At 27.6% G+C, this 18,321-nt stretch overlaps 1 protein-coding gene across 1 annotated transcript; it reads right to left on the reverse strand.

Annotated features, from left to right (window-relative positions):
* Positions 1-12,453: 12,453 nt before the first annotated feature.
* LOC130820838 (zinc-finger homeodomain protein 2-like) lies at positions 12,454-14,987 on the reverse strand. The gene is made up of 2 exons (XM_057686376.1): positions 14,446-14,987; positions 12,454-13,629 (listed from the first exon to the last, which is right to left on the reverse strand). Exons 1-2 carry the CDS (start codon positions 14,858-14,860, stop codon positions 13,229-13,231), a joined length of 816 nt encoding a protein of 271 aa, XP_057542359.1. The 5' UTR covers positions 14,861-14,987; the 3' UTR covers positions 12,454-13,228.
* Between the last annotated feature and the right edge of the window lie 3,334 nt (positions 14,988-18,321).

Consider the following 18,321-nt stretch of genomic DNA (forward strand, 5'->3'; position numbering starts at 1 on the left):
AGGAATATTAGTGAGTCCTTCTTGTAGAGAAAAAAGTTGAGCCATGGAAGCTTGACCAAAACGCTCTTCAAGATCACACCATATTTTATGAGCAGTGTGACAATACATAATGCTTTTAGCAATGAGTCTATCCATAGAAGCAATGATCCAGCCAATGACCATATTATTACAACGAATCCATGCTTTAAATTTAGAAGAATCAGCAGAAGGTTAAGGGAGAGTACCATCGACAAACGGCATTTTGTTTTTAGCAGTAAGACTAATGATCATGGAGTGACGCCAATCACTGTAGCCGGTACCGTCAAATGGAGTGGATACGAGTTTGGAACCAACATGCTTGGATGGATGAAGGTAGTAAGAATTGAAAGGATTTTGAGTGAGATCAGTACTGTCAGTCATAGTAGAAGCCATGAAAATTGAAATGTAAGGGTTTCGAAACAGTAAAAAAAATGGCGGCAATGCAGTCCAAAAGGAAAAAGAAATAGAAACAAGAATAAGGAGAGAAGAATAATGGCGAAAGCAAGGAAAGGATCTTGAAATTTAGTTTGATACCATGTTACAATGTGAGCACAAGTTTACATGGACTCCATTAAAGAATAAAGAAGCTTGGAGAAGAAGATAGTTTTGGAGAGAGAAAATACTCTCTAAATTAGTTATTTTGTCTTATTAGAATATTAGTATAGTACTTCCTCGTTCTGATATTATTGTTACATTTGTATGGGCACGGGTGTTAAGAAAAGTGATTAACCTATACTGTAGCTGATTGTTTACTTTATAGAGTATAGTATTTTATTATTGTTAATTGAAAAAGAAAGAGGAAAAATAGATTGTTAGGTTACTTTATAGAGTATATTATAGTATTTTATTATAAAGTATAGAGTATAGAGTAGGATAAATAGCGGTAGGTAGAACTTTAAATGATTGTTTTATTACTAAAAACGAAAATGTAGCAAGTAATATAAAATTGTCAAAAATAGAAAATGTAGCGGGTATTAAGGAACGGATGAAGTAGATACTAGAGACTCTTCTTTATATAAAAGAGTTTGTTATGCTAAAACAGAAAGCAGACGAAAATATTAATTAAGCTTAAAATAACAAACCGATATTTCCTTTGTTCTATTTTAGTCGCTATATTTGCATGGGTACGGGTATTAAGAAAAGTAATTGACCTATAATGTAGCTGATTGTTTACTTTATAGAGTATAGTATTTTATTATTGTTAATTGAAAAAAAAAAAATACGTTGTTAGGTTACTTTATAGAGTATAGTATAATATTTTATTAGAGTATAGAGTATAGAGTAGGATAAAAATAGGGTAGGTAAAACTTTAAATGATTGTTTTATTACTAAAACTAAAAATGTAGCAAGTAATATAAAATTGTCAAAAATAGAAAATATAGCAGGTATTATGGAACGGAGGAAGTACAAAGCATCAAAATGAGCAAACAAAACTGATACAATGCATATATTATCAACACAAAATAAAGACCAAAACATATGCCAATATCTCCAAACTCAAACCTCAAATTGTAACTACTTCAAGTTTATATTAATTTTTATCTGCTTTTTATTATTCATAAACTAATACAAAACTCTTTCTAATTTTACTTTTATTCCCAAAGTTACCTCAAACTCAATTTTATTGAACAAATGAAATAAATTATGTAATTCCTCCGTTCTGAAATACTCGCTACATTATCATTATTAACATTGTTTATACTTATTTTACATATTGTAGCTAGTGTGTAAGAAAAAAATAGTCAAGTGGGATTTTGTTTGAATCATCTAATCATATACTTTCATAATATTAACTTTATATGATTTTTAGATGTGTATAGTTCAGTATGTAAATAATCAAAATAACACATTAGATTGTGTTAGAAGTCAAATGTAGCAAGTATAATGAAACAGAAAAAATATTTAATTATCAGGCCCAAGAAAACAATCATAGCATTATCCCTATCCTGAGTATTGGGATATATTTCGTCTATTTTATAATATTTGCTACATTTTTTTCATCTATTTTATTATTCTACATTATTATTTATGTAATAAGATAACTTATAAATTTTCCTATTTACCCTTATTTTATTTCTACTCTATATTTCATCTACTCTTTACACTTCTGTCATTTTTAATGGACAATAATGATATTTTGCTATCAATCAATTATTTTTTAATACTATGCCAAGTTAGTAATAATTCTAATCAATCACCGTAATTTATAAACTATCTTTAGAAGATAAAACAAATACCAATAAAGTAAATGAAACAAAAAAAATAAATAAAATCCTAAAAATTTCACCCTGTTAAATTCTTCTACATAATCATGATTTGTGAATATTATAAATTATCTTTATTTATTTAAACTACCTTTTAAATTAAAATGGTGCTCAATATTATAAAATAGAGATATTATATATGTATTTTCAATACTCTATGCAAGACTCAACAATCAACATTATTTCAAATTCATTATTGTTATCCTTAGACTTAGGCTCAAACTTCAAAGTTCTTTGCTAATTTGTGGTAATGTAGGAGTATTTTAAACTCAATTTAATGGTCATAGTTGTTGAATGGAGTTTTAATAAAGGGAGTTTGACATTTTATTTTTTATTTTAAAATAGGTGTTAAAATTTTAGCATAGATAGTAAAAAAGCTAATGGAGAGAATTCTAATACATATAAACACATTGAATGGAGTCATAAACAGTTTTTATATCCATTATTACATTGAATTATTTATTTAATTACTCTCTCCTATTTATTTTAAGTGTTCCATTTACTTTATGCTCTATATCTAATGCGCTTATTCAATCTTTAATATATCGAGTTATGTATAATTAAAAATTATAAAAAATTGATATTAATAATCTTTACATCAAAACTAATCAAATATAATCCCATATTACTATGTTTTAACTTATATATTAATAATAAAATGCAATTTAAGAGTGAGATGAATTGTGCCCCAAAAGTAAATAGGACACATAGTGTGAATAGGAGGGAGTATAATGCTACTTTCTTTGTTTTATTATACTTGTTACATTTGACTTTTTATACAATTTAATATATATTATATTGATTATATATATATAAAACTATACACATATAAAAATTTAAAAAAGTTAATATATATGCGATTAGATGATTTAAATAAGATCCGGCCACATGACTATATTTTTTCTTACACATTAACTGTAATATATAAAATAAACATAATGATAAATAGTGACCAAAATTATAATGTGGCAAATATTTCATAACTAAACAAGTACTTTACAATTATGCTGAAAATGTTGCAAGTTATATCTATTGGAGTTACAAATTTTAGAAAATAGGTTCATAAGCTCGTGTTTGGTTGACAAAAGACATTAAATGACATGAGATATTAAAATTTCAAGGAAGTTAAAAATTAATACTTTTTTAACATACTTTCTCCTTTTTTTGCCTACTTTATTTTTTTATATATTCAACGCAAATTTTGAGTCTCGATATCTCATATTATGCATTATGAAAAATTGTAAAAATTATATATTAAAATTCTTTTATCAAGACGAATATAACAAGATCTCATATGAATATATTTTGTCTTGAATATATACTTTAAAAATCATATTTAAATTTCTCTCTCATAAAATGGAAAAATTTAAAGTAGACAAATAAAAAAAACGAAGGAAATATTTATCAGTCACGTTTAAATTGTATTTTAATTTGTGTCAACATAAATTTTATTGATATTCATTTCTTATAGTAATCTTTAACCAAGCATAATTCAAGCTATTGAGCATTGAAATCATGTATCAGTAAGTGTGTAAAACTAAAAAAATATTTAATTAGAATAAACAAATTAAAGTAAATAAATGTAGGAATTAATTAACAACCCCTCCTTGGACCAAATAATATTGTTCAACTACTAGAAAAGAAATGTTAAAAGGAATATATTTACAATGACAAGAAGTACAAAACTACTCAGAACTACAAATAAAATCCCGTTTTCTTCATGTTCATCAATATATACTTGCAAATGTGTTTCAAATGTAAGAGTATATAATTATATGCATTTTGGTATAATTAAAAAACAAATACTCGGTCTGTCTCTTTCAATCTATACCATTTATCTCATTTGTCATTTGTCAAATTGTAATAAAATTATAATTATATTATACTATTAAAAGTGCCATATTATATACCACCTCCGTTTCATATAATAGCTATACTTTACCTTTTTATGTAAGAGCTTTATGAATGAAGTGTAAATATTAATAAATTAAAAGTTGGTATTAAAAAATATGATTGAATATCAAAATCAATAAAACTTAAAAAAAAGGAAATAAAAATAGCATAATGTTTATTTCATGTATTGTAGCAACTACTATTTGATAATTATGATTTCAAAGAACATGATGTGATTACTTAGCTTGTAGAATTATATGATTAAACCAACTTTAAAAGAGTGCAAAAACCATATTTGAATAGTAGAGCACTACTACCTGCTATATGCTAACAGAACCCTGCAGTCTTCCTGTTTATAATTATCACATGCATCACATATTATTTTACCTTTGACCACTAATTTGTTTTTATTATCATTTTTTACTTTCTTTTTTTTACGCAGGAAAAGGGTTGAGTGATGTTTGCATCCTTCTTTTAAAAATACTTTTATTTAATTACGACATGTTGCGTGGATTGTTTGAGAAAATATCATTAACGGTAACATGTATGATGGAACAAAAAATAGTATATGATAGCACTACTAATAATTGACATAAATATTAAAAATTAATATTAAAAGAGACTTGCATGAGTTACAACAAATTGAAGACTTGTTAAAAGATTATTGAGACGTTCTCCTTAACCGTTGATCTTCTTATTTCTTACCTTTTATATATCGCTTTTTGGCTTGTTTTTATTTAGTTATTACTTTTCCTTTATGCATATGCTTAGTTTTTATATGCTTAGTTCTTTTTATGTATATTTATTTGTTAATTATTATTATAGGTCAAACTTATGGTGCAGGCCGGCGAATAAAGGCAGGAAAAACTTCTTCGGAGGTTCAATTTTGAGTCGGGAGACTCTTTAACCACATCCTTCTTTATAGATATGAGTTGTCGTCTTTCTTTCCTCCCTAAACCCTGTTCATAGTTTCTATGAGCGGGATACACTGGGTATGATGATGATAATAATTTAAAAAATTAGTATTGTGTATGATTAAAAGTGAGAAAAAATGAAAAAAATATATATAGGTAAAAATTATATTAAAGTCCAAAATACGGATTAAAATTAAAAGTGTGACGATTTGTGAAAAAGTGAGTGTGTAATTGATATAGCTTTGAATAGTAATGCTACTTTTTTTTCACTTTTTATACAAAAATAGGATGATCACTTCTAACTTCTAAGTTATAAAATTGTTTGGCTAAATTTATGTAAAACCTCAGCTTTTTTTTACTGTGCTACAAATAATGTCTACCCATTGGGAGGGTAAACATTGTCCAAAAATGTTTGGCTCTATTGGAAGGTTACATAAATGGAAAGGCTTTGGGTAGAATTTGATGTGGTAATTGGTCAATACAAGCTACATGCAAGGATGGTAAATTAGAGGTATTAGAACCCGAGGAAGCTCTAATTAAAATTATTAATGGGAATTAAAAATCCTAAAAAATTGTCTTTCGTAGGGTATATTTTATTTTCGGATAAAAAGGAGTATATTTAATGTAAAGGGTACATGTGTTTTTAGTTTAAACTTTTTGTTAATATTTATAAAATTGCTAAAGATATCAAGTATGATTTTTTATTAAATTCAAGGCACTTTTGATTTTGGTCTTTAGTTGCATAAATTATCTACCGCTTCTTTAATACTCCTTTCGATTCACTAATAATGTCTCATTTGCTTTATACATTATCTAATGCACTTATTCAATTCTTAGTATCTCTTAATTGTGCATAATTAAAAATTATGAAAAATTGATATGAATAATCCTTGCATTGAGACGAATCAAACAAAATTTCACTTAACTATGTTTTAACTTATAGATTTATAATAAAATACAAATTAAAAATAAGAGATGAATAGTGTAAAAAGCAAATGGGTCATTAATAGTGAATTGGACGGAGTATTATATACAAATGCAGATTGTGGTGGATGCCTTGATACTCATCACTCTACTTCGGGTTATCATGTCTTTTTTGATGACTATTTGATTTCATGGCTTATGCTCTTCTATGCATCAATCTACCTAATCCAAATTTAGTGCCAAAGCTGGAATATCGTGATGTGACCAATGTCATTTCTAATTCGTGCTGGCTATGAAACTTTCTGCTCATTGAAATGTTTGATCACTAAGGTAATCATTATTTATTGTGATAATGTTAATATCGTAAATCTATTTGATAATCAAATTTAACACTAGCAAACTAAACATTAATGAAAATACTAAATACAAAATATTTTAATCTAAAAGACCAAATTATAATTAGTCAATAGGCCAAATTTCATAAATATTATTTAAAGCTATTATAATAAAAATTCAAAAATTCAAAAATTGTGAGAAATCGGGACCGATACTAAAACCCCTAGCTTTAACATAAGGCTCAAATTTTGGAAAAGCAAGAAATGTGTCCGAAAATAGGATACAAGAAGAAAAGCATGCATGATGTTGATACAACGTATTCTAAAGCTTACGCACGTCTTTTTAAAATAGGCGTACACATAAATTTAAGATTGATACATTACTAAAACCATGCAAACTTCTTTAAATTTTAACATATAATTTGAAAATATTCTCCACAAAGATGTCATATTGTCATAATCTAAATCATTTCAACTATTAATTTAAATTATTTCGTTTTATTAATCGATTTATCTAACTTTATTATATGATCAATTTTTATTATATAAGATTATATTTTGAATTTGATTAACTACGAGTCTAACTATGACATGCCCTCTAATTAATTGATCGGTAAAATTTTCATAGTAAAAACATTCATAACAAAAGGACTTTAAAATGTCTCCATTGAGAATTATATTTTATCTAAATTGGAGAAAGTTTTGATGTTCTTATAAAAGGTCTTGAATACGATTCTCATGTCCTTTTCTTCTTTTGGCCTACGCTATATCTAAAAAATGTCTCTATTAATCGTAAAATATAAAAAGTTGTATAAAATGAACCATACAGTTATCAAATTATTCTGAAATCCTCCTCTGATTTGGAGTCAAATATTTTTCCACGGATCCGAATTGAACTTTTTTACTCAAGTCGAATCGAATTAGTGTCGAATTTGGATTTACCAAATAAGATCTGGATATAAGACAAAAAATATATTTATTAAAACATTCTTTACTGATGGTAAAAAAAAAAAAAACATTCGTAGGCACAAATTCTTGTGAGAGAGAGACCATTTTTAATTTTGCCAACCCATTATCAATTTTTAGTTTTATTAAGCTTTAATGGGTTGGGCATAAGAAATGTGTTTCAAAGAGACAGTCTCTCAGGAGACTGGCTGATTGGTAGGGCTTTCTTTAAGGATTGGTACTCCAAAATTACGATTAAAGTGATCCATTCTTATGGAATAGTTAAGTTGGAAAGATTAATTGAGTTTTGAGTACAACTGTTCTTTTAAGGATATACGATGTTACCAAAATAGCTTATTTAACATCTCAATATCATTTATCTTTATAAAATTACATTTTGTATTGAAAGTTGAAATATAAATTTACAATGAAAAACAAATAAGTGAAGAAATTTGTCGATAAAACTAAAAAAAAAAAAGTGAAAAGCATTGCAAAAAAAAAAAAAACGGAAATGATGCATAGCGAAACAAATAAAAAATAAGTGAATTCAATACATACATATTAAGTGGTAACTACTTGATGAATTAATGATAACTATAAACTCAAATTTAAATTAATTGTTGAGATTTGATGACGTACAATATAGTATTACAAAAGAATTAATCTGAGCCTTGCTAATTAAAGGTTAATTAAATAGTAAAATATAAGATTAAATAGTAAAATAACTAAGGTGATTGTAAGCTTCTTATATAGAATTGTTCGACTTAGAAGGTTTAAAGATGCTTATATATAGAATAAATGAATTTAATTTTATCAGCTATACCTAATTTAAAGATTTATTTTTGGTAGATCGAGTAGTTGTTAATTTATTATTGACGATTTCGACTAAATTTAGTGAAATGGATAGAGTATAATTGGTATTATAATATATATATATATATATATATATATATATATATATATATATATATATATATATATATATATATATATATATATATATATATATATATATATATATATATATATATATATAATCTTTAATATCTTTAATTTCATATGATAAAAATTCTAAAAAATAAATATTATGAAAATATGCATTAAGAATATTTAAAAAGATTTCACTTAACTATATTTTACATTATACATGTAGAAAAATATAATAAATAAAATCAATAGATAAATAATAATTACTACAAAAATTATAACAACTATTAAAATACAGATAAAGTACGTAAAAATATAGATAAATATAAAAAACGGAAATGTTAGTAAAATTGTAGACACAAAAGTACAATTAGGTTTTTGTGCAAGTACAATAATTAGTTACACAGGTCACATAGAAACGTCATGCAAATTCAAGTACAAGTAGATAATTGTAAGTTCAATCTTCCATCCATGTGAGCAATTTAATGGCCTTAACATTCAATTAGATTACAATTGCTAGAAGTAGGTTTCTATGTCATCTGAATTTCCCTTCCATTTTTGAATTCACTTAACACGTTAATTTTTTTTACTTTACAATTCGCCAATTCTAGTTAGACATACATTGTCCACAATCCACATTTTATATTTTTTTTAATCTCATTCATTTTGCATCATTAAAAAAAATTTCTAAATTATAGAAAAAATGCATATTAATAATCCAACCTTTTACTCATTTTTTATGAATAATTTCAACTTTAAATTATTTTTGAATAATTCAACCTTTGCCTTTAGTTTGCTATTACCCTATTAACATGTTGACAACAAACTAAAAGCAAAGATTGATTTATTAAAAATAATCTAAGAATTATTCACGGTGGATGGAGGAAATGTTAGATTAATAATATCAGTTTTTTTGTAAATTGTATATCAAAATGATGCAAAATAAATGAGAAAGAAAGGACTAAATATATTTAGATTGGTTTGTTAAAAATAATCTAAAGTTAAGATTATTTCGGTTTAGTTTGGTTTAGGTAGCGAATAAGGAGAATCCTTTGATAAAAGATGCCAAGAAGTGTTAAGCAAAAATCTTGCACAACTTTTTGAGTGAGACGGTCTTTATGTGTGATGTTCTCCATAAATGTGTTGAATAGCCTAACTAATACAATAATACAATTATTAGCAATAGACCTTCTTATTTTGAAATCGTCTCACCGAGAGACTGATATCATAAAAATAACTCAAATTCATGAGATGTTGTGTCAAGTGAGGACCACTTACAACATGCAATAATGTAGCTGTAGTTGATAACAGTGGCCTGTTTCTAAGAAAAGAGCAAGAAACAAAAATACAAAGAAACAAAAACAAAAAGAGGGGTGGATGGGGATGGGGATTGGGATGGTGTTGATGCGAAATATGTGAAACATACATGCTCGAACAAGGCAATATAATTGTAAAGCTGCCAGAATTATGTATGTAGTGATGTTATGTTGCTGGAATTAATGTGGTAGCAACCCAATTTACTCAATCTTTTTCTTCTATTCATGGATTGCTCTTTGGATTTCTATTAATGTTGGTGTATGGGTGACATAAGTCCTGCAATGTAACACTCATGCCTTTTTATTTTCTTTTATTTTTTAAATTTCCTATTAGAAACGAGGAGCTTATTTTTTCTTATACCAGAAATGCTTGTGGCTCAATGGATGATAAAGCATCTACATGTTGGGTAGAAGGTTTGAGGTTTGACCCCTACTAAATATTGGTATTAGCTGGGGCTTGGGGGGTTTTTTGATTGCGTATCCACTTTAATTTCTCCTTGAAAGGAACATGTATGATTTGTCCGCATCTTTCAGGAAAAAGACCCATCCAAACACTGTCTTGTGCGGGATATTAAAAGTATTTTTTACCTTTATCTTTCCTATTAGAAACGAGGGAGAGACATTTGCCTTATTCATTGGCGTGTTTGGACTCTTGCCTCTTAGAGGGGCTGAGAACACTACGAATCTACGATAGTTTGTGGTTTCTAAGTGTTGGAAATAACCTACATGTGATCCCACATCGAATAATTAAAAAGAAGTTGCTAAGATATGTACTTGATGGTTTATTCTTCTTACGGCTCGTTTGGTAGATGGTAATAAACGACGGTAATGGAAATGAAAAACTAGTGTAATTTTGCTTGAAAAATCTCTTGGCTATTTTGATGGTTATGCTTGTCCAACTTTAATATTTTATTTTCTTCATAAAATTCATTCCAATGCATTACCATTGGAAGAGGTGGTATTAAGTGGTAATGAAAATTTGTAAACAAAAAACTTTTTTATGATTAAAGTTTTATTACCATGGAAATATATGAAACTTTTGATGAAATTTTACACTATAAATCATTCTCATTACCACTATTTAATACCACCTATCAAACGAGCCGTCAAGGTAAAATTGATTTTAAGAAGAAATCTGATTCAGTATGTGTAGGGAACCAATTATCTTCTCTTACCATAACAACTTCATCACAAGGATTACAACCGGAGGTTTACACAGTGTATAATTCAAAAGGCTTGTGACTACTAGTTCCACCAATAATAATAATAATAATAATAATAATAATAATAGCATTGGATCTATCGACCTTCTTGAACAAGAGCATTTGGATTGGAGTCATAGTATTTTTTTGAGGTAAATGTACTTGTAATTGCAGCTTAAAACAGGCCCTCTTTCGGTTTTTCCCAAAAAGACATGTAGCAGAAACAATATATTTTTATTTTTATTTTACTTTTTTATCAACTAAAATGTGTCTAGAAACCCTTAAATTTAATTTTAATATTTTTAATAATGTGTGATTATCTGAATGAAAATTGAAACCCTTAACTTGCATTCCCTATGTAGTCTCAGAACAGCTGCGCTGGGTCAATCATAGCACCACTAAAATATTGCATTATTTTATGTGTCCAAAAATTTAATTTATTTATATACACCCTTCTAGTTTAAATTAATAGTTGAAACGTCATGTTTTCTCATACAAAAGTCATATGAACTATAATTGTGAATGTAACACATCTGATTCTCATATATTGTGCTAACGACTGATCTATAACTCATTGATATTGTCAACTGATAATATTCGACTTATGCATAATACATTCCAATATATGTGTTGATTAGGTTGATAGCAGTTTTGCTATATAATATTGACTTAGTGCAAACCTAATTAAACACATTTTAATTATAGATACGCGGTAGGCGCATATGGGACAAGTAAATATGAAGCGGGCAAAACTTCATACCCACCACATATCTACCACTCATGACGACTGGCGAGTAAGACTTTTTATACTCATATTTACTAACTACCCATCAAACTCAAACCCTAAATCTGCTCCAAGTAAAACAAATGTGGTGCAAAATTTATATAATTTTACACTAAAAAGAAGAAAAATATGTTTTCCACCATGTCTCTTGATTTTACCTCATATTCTATTTTAGTTTGTCTCAATGAGTTCTGCCCATTACTATTTTTAGAGATCACTACACCTCTTATATCTTATTAAAACATATAATTTATATATTTCTTTTCTATAAACAAAACCTTTAATTAGCCTACTAAAACGGATGAACCTAAATAATACTCCCTCCTATTCACCTTAAGAGTCCCATTTAACTTTTCACGGATTTTAAGGAGAATCAAAAGTGAGACTCTAAGGGTAGGAAAGAGAGTAGTATTATGAGTTTTTACTTTTTAATGTACGGGAGGAAAATTAGTATGGATAATGGAAGATATAATTAAAAATAAGATAAAGCTACTAAGGGCATAAAAGTCAAAAAATCCATACCAAAAATAAAAAATGGGACAATTAAAGTGACTTGACCATAAAAGAAAATGGGACACATAAGCTAAATAGGAGGGAGTATTATTAAAGCATATATGCGATTAAGTAGACAATTATGCAATTAACTAGATTTTCAAACGATTAAGTAGACAATTATGCAATTAACTAGAAATTCAAACAATTAAGTAGACAATTATGCAATTAACTAGAAATTCAAATGATTAAGTAGACAATTATGCAATTAACTAGAAATTCAAACGATTAAGTAGACAATTATGCAATTAACTAGAAATTCAAACGATTAAGTAGACAATTATGCAATTAACTAGAAATTCAAACGATTAAGTAGACAATTATGCAATTAACTAGCAATTCAAACAAGATTACACTTCATTGCATTTTTTGTGGCATATTAGAAGCAATATAAATAGTATGAATAACCTTAAAATAACAAATGGTATTTAAAATGGAGGAAGTATGTAACTCTTAATTCCCACATAGTACGTACTCATCATCAGTTACAGTTGAAGTTGAAAGTAGGAGTTGAAGTTGATTTCATGTATCCAAAACACAATTACACAATAATGCAATTTACAAGTAGTTTCTCATCAATGTTATTTTTCAAACTCAAACATGAAAATGTACAAGCTAGTTTAGCAAGTAACACTCCCATTTATAGATATACTAATTAATTTCCCAATTAATCCTTAAATTAAACTATAACCTACAAATAACTATAAAACTTATTTTCTATATAATTAAGGTTCAATTATTGACATGTGAGCAAAAACTAATAAGGACCCCATCATAAAATTAATATATATGGACACAAGATCCGATTTTAACCGACCCGAAACATGTGACATGAAAATAAACCGAAATTATGCTGATGACTCGAATAAATAACACCTCTACCGTTTCCTTCGCTCATCTTTCAGAGACTAGCTTTCTGCATTTAAAAGCGACTCCCCACTAATTTTTTTAAAGTCTCTTTCTATGAAATAGAATACGATCTTTCAATAATAATAATAATAATAATAATAATAATAATAATAATAATAACCAAGAAGTTGAATCATCTCTTCAAGTACTACAATAAAGAAAAAAAGAAATACTAAGTTAAAATTAATTAGAGTAATTAAATTAAAAAATGAAGCAAAGGTAACTAAAGGTAGGTAATTAGCTAGCTAGGGTTTCTTACCAAGAGTATGTTTATTGTTATGCATCCAAACCTTAAGAACATGACGTTTAACCCCAGTTTCATTACAGAATTGCTGTACAACATTTTCATCTTCTTTCTGAATCTTCCATCCTAATTTCTCTGCTAATTCCAACATCTTATCCTTTTGTTCTTGTGTAAATTTCGTCCTAAATCTCTTATTCTTCCCCGAACTATAGGAACCACCTCCTCCTCCGCCTCCTGGTGACGTCATCATCTTCATTGTTCCGACACCTGTCGCCGTTTCATCACCCATTATCATTTCTTGTTTCTGTTGTTGTCCATGCTGCATGTTCCTCACTTCTGTTGGAGAACCTAAATTCATTGGCCTTTGTGCGGCCGTCACGTGGAGGTGTTGGTACCCTAAACCTGCGGATATGGGCAAAGCGAGCTATCAGATTAAGAGCTTAATTTTTAAGGCCTATAAAATATTTTCATATTATTATGATTTGAAACCAACTCAACGAAAAGTTTAAATTGATAATTAAAGCCCTAGAATATGTTATATAATCTAATACTCCCTCTCATACGAAATTCTTCTGGATCCGAAGTATGCATACAACATATTTTGTGCAAAATATTTCACTAGTTGAGATTCGATATGTGACCTTTTATCATTTTGAAAACCAACTCATAACTAAAATGTTAAAGCTAATAGTTAACCATCCAGAAAATATTACATATTCAAACAATTAAAAAAATCAATTTAAGTAAAAACTTAAGTCGATGGTTGAAACTTTAGGATATGTTATATACTCTAACATACCCCTTATACAAGGGAAATTAAGGCTAAAAGTGTAAATGTAGCATAGACTCCCCTCCTACCCAGCGTTTAATATTTCACTTTAAAGTAATTATTTATAAACTCGTAACCTTTTGTCACACTGGCTATGATACTATGTTAAAGAATCGATTTAACTAATAAAAACTTATAAATAATGCTCTAGGAAATATTATATACTTTAAAATGTTTACAGAATGATATTAAATTGAATACTTCATCTAATTAAGTATAATTTACATTTTATGTTATGTAATTTGAGTCATCAGAATATTTTATTAATTAGTTAAAAAAATCACCCATACAAAACAAAAGAGTATTATACTATTATTACGTTGAAGTTGTTTAGAGTTTTTTTTTTTATCATTGGCACTAGAGCCCAAAAATTAATGAAACAGCAGTACCTGGAGGTGGTGTTGTCCTGTTGTAAGGGTATAATTGGTAGATTTGATGTGGGTGGTGGGGCCTAGGTGAGTAGAGTGTGAGTTGGTTGTTATTGAGTTGGGGAGGGGGAGGGATTAAAATTTTTTCCGGCGGAGAGAATTCTTTGCGGTGGAAGTTACGGTGGCAGTTACAAGCTGCGCATCTTAACGCATCTATACTTCCTTCTGCTCCTGCTGCCATAAACTCACCACATCCGTCAACGGCTAAACCTCCAACTCCAACGGCGTGATTTTTTAAGCACTCACGATACCTAACGTTACCTGACGGCGTTAAGTTTTGTTGTTTTTGGAAAGTTGAAGTAATTGCCATTTCGGATTCTTCTTCTTCTTCCTCTTCTTGGTCTTCTTCATGGTCATCTTCAAATTCCATCATCATATTTTTCAAATAAATTAATTACAAAATTTTAAGTAATTTTTTGAATATTTTGTTAGAGATAATTTAAGTAGTGGGGAGTAAATAGAGAGAGAGATGTGGATGAAAGAAAAGAGAGTGAAAGGATAAATTAAGAGTAGAAGAAATGTTTGGGATTTTGTCTAATAAAAGGACTGAATTTGGTAACCCAAAAAATATACTTTAATAAATAATATATAAAAAAATTAAATAATAAATAATATATATAGAATGAACTTTTTATTGTGCCCATGAAGTTGAAGGTATGTCTAATTATATCCAGGTATTGTATTGCTTTGCTTTACTTATACTTCGTCTATCTTACTTCCTCTGTTTCAATTTAGTCTAACATTGAAAATACTTACACTATTTATTTATCTACCTTAATTTATGATTGAATTATTCAATAGAATCTTATCTGATTCGTCTCGATGCAAAGATTATTACTATTAATTTTTTATAATTTTTTATTATACATAATAATAGATATTAAGGATTGAATTAGTGCGTTAGACTGCGTGAAAAAGCAAACGTTGCAAGTATTTTGGATCGGAGGAAATATTACTTTCTTTGTTTTGAAATACTTACTAGATTACGAATTGGTACGCCTATTTTTTTCGTTTATCTTATTTTGTAAATTATGTTTAACGTGTAACAAAAAATATAATTAAGCAAGATCTTGTTTGAATTGTTTGATCGCATATTTTAATGATATTAACTTTTTATATTTGTTAGTAATGCATAATTCAATATATAAATGACAATATTGAATTGCGTAAAAAGTCAAATGTATCAAATATAATAGAATGAATGAAGTATTATTTTTGTATTTCACTTTTTATACAATCTAATTTGTTATTTTTCTAAAAGTTGATATTTAAAAATACATAATGAGACGAATCTATCACGATCACACATGAATATATTTTTTCATATAGATTGATGAGAAATCATAGTCAAAATATGACAAAAAAATTCATAAATTATATTTGAGAATAACATATAAAACCAGAGGGAGTATCGTGAAAGTATTAGATTAGACGATATAAACAAGATTTTATTTAACTATATTTTTCTTACACATTAGGCGCAATATATAAAATAAACTTAAACGATAAATATTGCTAATAATCATAATATAGAAAATATTTTTTTAAAAAAATGTAGCAATTGTATTCAGTACGTAGGAATTAGGAAGTAGTTTATACTACCCATCTCACATACTTCTATTTTGCTGTATTTTTTAATTGATCCGTTATTAAGAATTTATTGTATTTATATTTTTTATCACGGTGTATATTTTTTTAATTTACATAAACATTATTTAATTTTTTTTTATTTCATATACATATTTTTCTAACCTTTTCATAAAATTCTAATTTTTGTCCTATTAGAAGTAGTGGACTCTCTTATCTCGTTTAATATACTCCTATTACGAGTTAGGAACTGCTATTCGCTTTTACCGGCAATAACCGGTTTATCGTGTTGCTTATAGAGTAGAATGTGACAAGAACTATGAAGTATATTTGAATGGTTAAAGAGAAAAGAAGTGTTTACAATCTCACTTTTAACGGCACACTTTTGTAATAGAATGTATTCCTTTATTTATTTTTATTTGCAACCTTCTAAAAATAGGTATGTTAAATGTATTTTCTAAACTGATAATAATTTTTCATTATAATACATATAATTTTTTATAAATTAATTTGTTGAAATTATATATTTAAATCAATTTTTCACTATCTCACAATACTATATTTTTGTTAAATTTAATTCAATATAAGAATAAGGTTAAAAGACAGTTATGAATAGTATAAAAATCAAAATTAATCTTATAAGTAAAAACATACAATAGGTACATATAAATAAAAGAAAATATTTCCTCCGTTTCATATTAGTTGCAACAATAGAAAAAAATGACACTATTTATTCATCACTTTCAGTTTGTAATTATTTTTTAATCTATAAGTTGAAACATAGTCAAATAAGATCTTATTTGATTCATCTTATTGCAAAGATTATAATATTAAATTTTTAAAATTTTTTATTATACATAATTAGAGATATTAGAAATTGAATGAAATTGAATTAGTAATTAGACTGCCTAAAGTAAATTGAAAGTAAATTAAGAGGGAGTAATTATAAGAATAGATATTTAAACAAGATATGGCACTAACCAAACTCTTGGGATTAGTTATATAATATACAAGTATAACCTAGGGACACTAATTACATGGGATAAATCTAGATAGTCTTGAGCACAAAACAATAATAAAAACACACCCACTGAATTTAGAGCTAATTAGGAAGATCATAAATGTCCAATTTAATTTGTAGACGAAAAAACAAAAAATAATTGCGAATTTAATTTGTAGACCAAAAAACAAAAAATAATTGCGCTTTGGAAGGTATATTAGAAGGTAGAGCTCTTTAAAAGTGACCAAATCAAAAAATTTAAATCGAAATCGAAAGTAAATCGACTCGAAAATGTTTTTCTTTTTTATGTTTTGCGAATCGACATTACCTGACCCGAAGTTATACCCGAACCGATTGACAATTGAAAATGAAAAAACTGAACCCAAGCTATGACTGATTTTTCTTATCGGCAGATAACCGTTAACCGAGATTACCTGAATCTAATAATGATCGACCTGAGTTATATTCGACCCGAATCATGCTTGAAATCGAACTCAATCCGGCTAAAACCGACTTAAAACGAACGAAGTTTAGATCGAACTGCTGTAAACCTGAACCAATTTTAACATATAAGTATGAGTGACTCATATTCTATCATCTTATTAGTTATTCTAATAAAGTGAGAAATATTTTAATAAAATAAATTTTATAAGTACATAGTTTCATATATTTAGAGTTAATAATCAATGGTTTTAATCGAATTAAATGAAAATTGATAGAACTTTTATAATTTTAATTTCCGGCCAAACAAGTAAAAGTAACGATGTAATAATGATTACTAATTGATTTACATTTTCACTATTTTGCTTTAAGTAAAGGGAACTTTATCATCAATTAAAAAATGACTAACAACTTAATTTGATTCTGACTCGATCATTAGTAATTAGTAATTCGTAATTTGTAGCCGAATTCTACTTGAAAAATACCAAAACCTGAGCTGTACCTGGTAAAACCGAATTAATTATTAACCGATGACAACCCGAGACCTATTGAAACTCGACACGAACTTCAACTGACAACGAACTGATGCTAACTAATAGCTCGAATAACCGATCTTCAACCGAACCGTGACTAATGGACCCGACCCGGGTGTGACCCGTTGTAACACGCATCCGAAATATAACCTATTCGAAATGCAATTGAACCAAATGACACCCGTCCGAAACCGATCCGATCACCCGAATAAACACCTCTATTAGAAGGGCTTATAAAACTCCTTTAAAGAGTATTCGGCACAAAGTGACAATCAA

This window comes from Amaranthus tricolor, chromosome 8 (assembly GCF_026212465.1).
Source record: "Amaranthus tricolor cultivar Red isolate AtriRed21 chromosome 8, ASM2621246v1, whole genome shotgun sequence".
NCBI lineage: Eukaryota > Viridiplantae > Streptophyta > Magnoliopsida > Caryophyllales > Amaranthaceae > Amaranthus > Amaranthus tricolor.

Coding starts and splice junctions, on each gene's coding strand:
- LOC130820838 (XM_057686376.1), bottom strand. CDS start 14,860: ATGATGATGGAATTTGAAGATGACCATGAAGAAGACCAAGAAGAGGAA. Junction 13,630..14,445: donor CAGGACAACACCACCTCCAG/GTACTGCTGTTT, acceptor CCATATCCGCAG/GTTTAGGGTACCAACACCTC.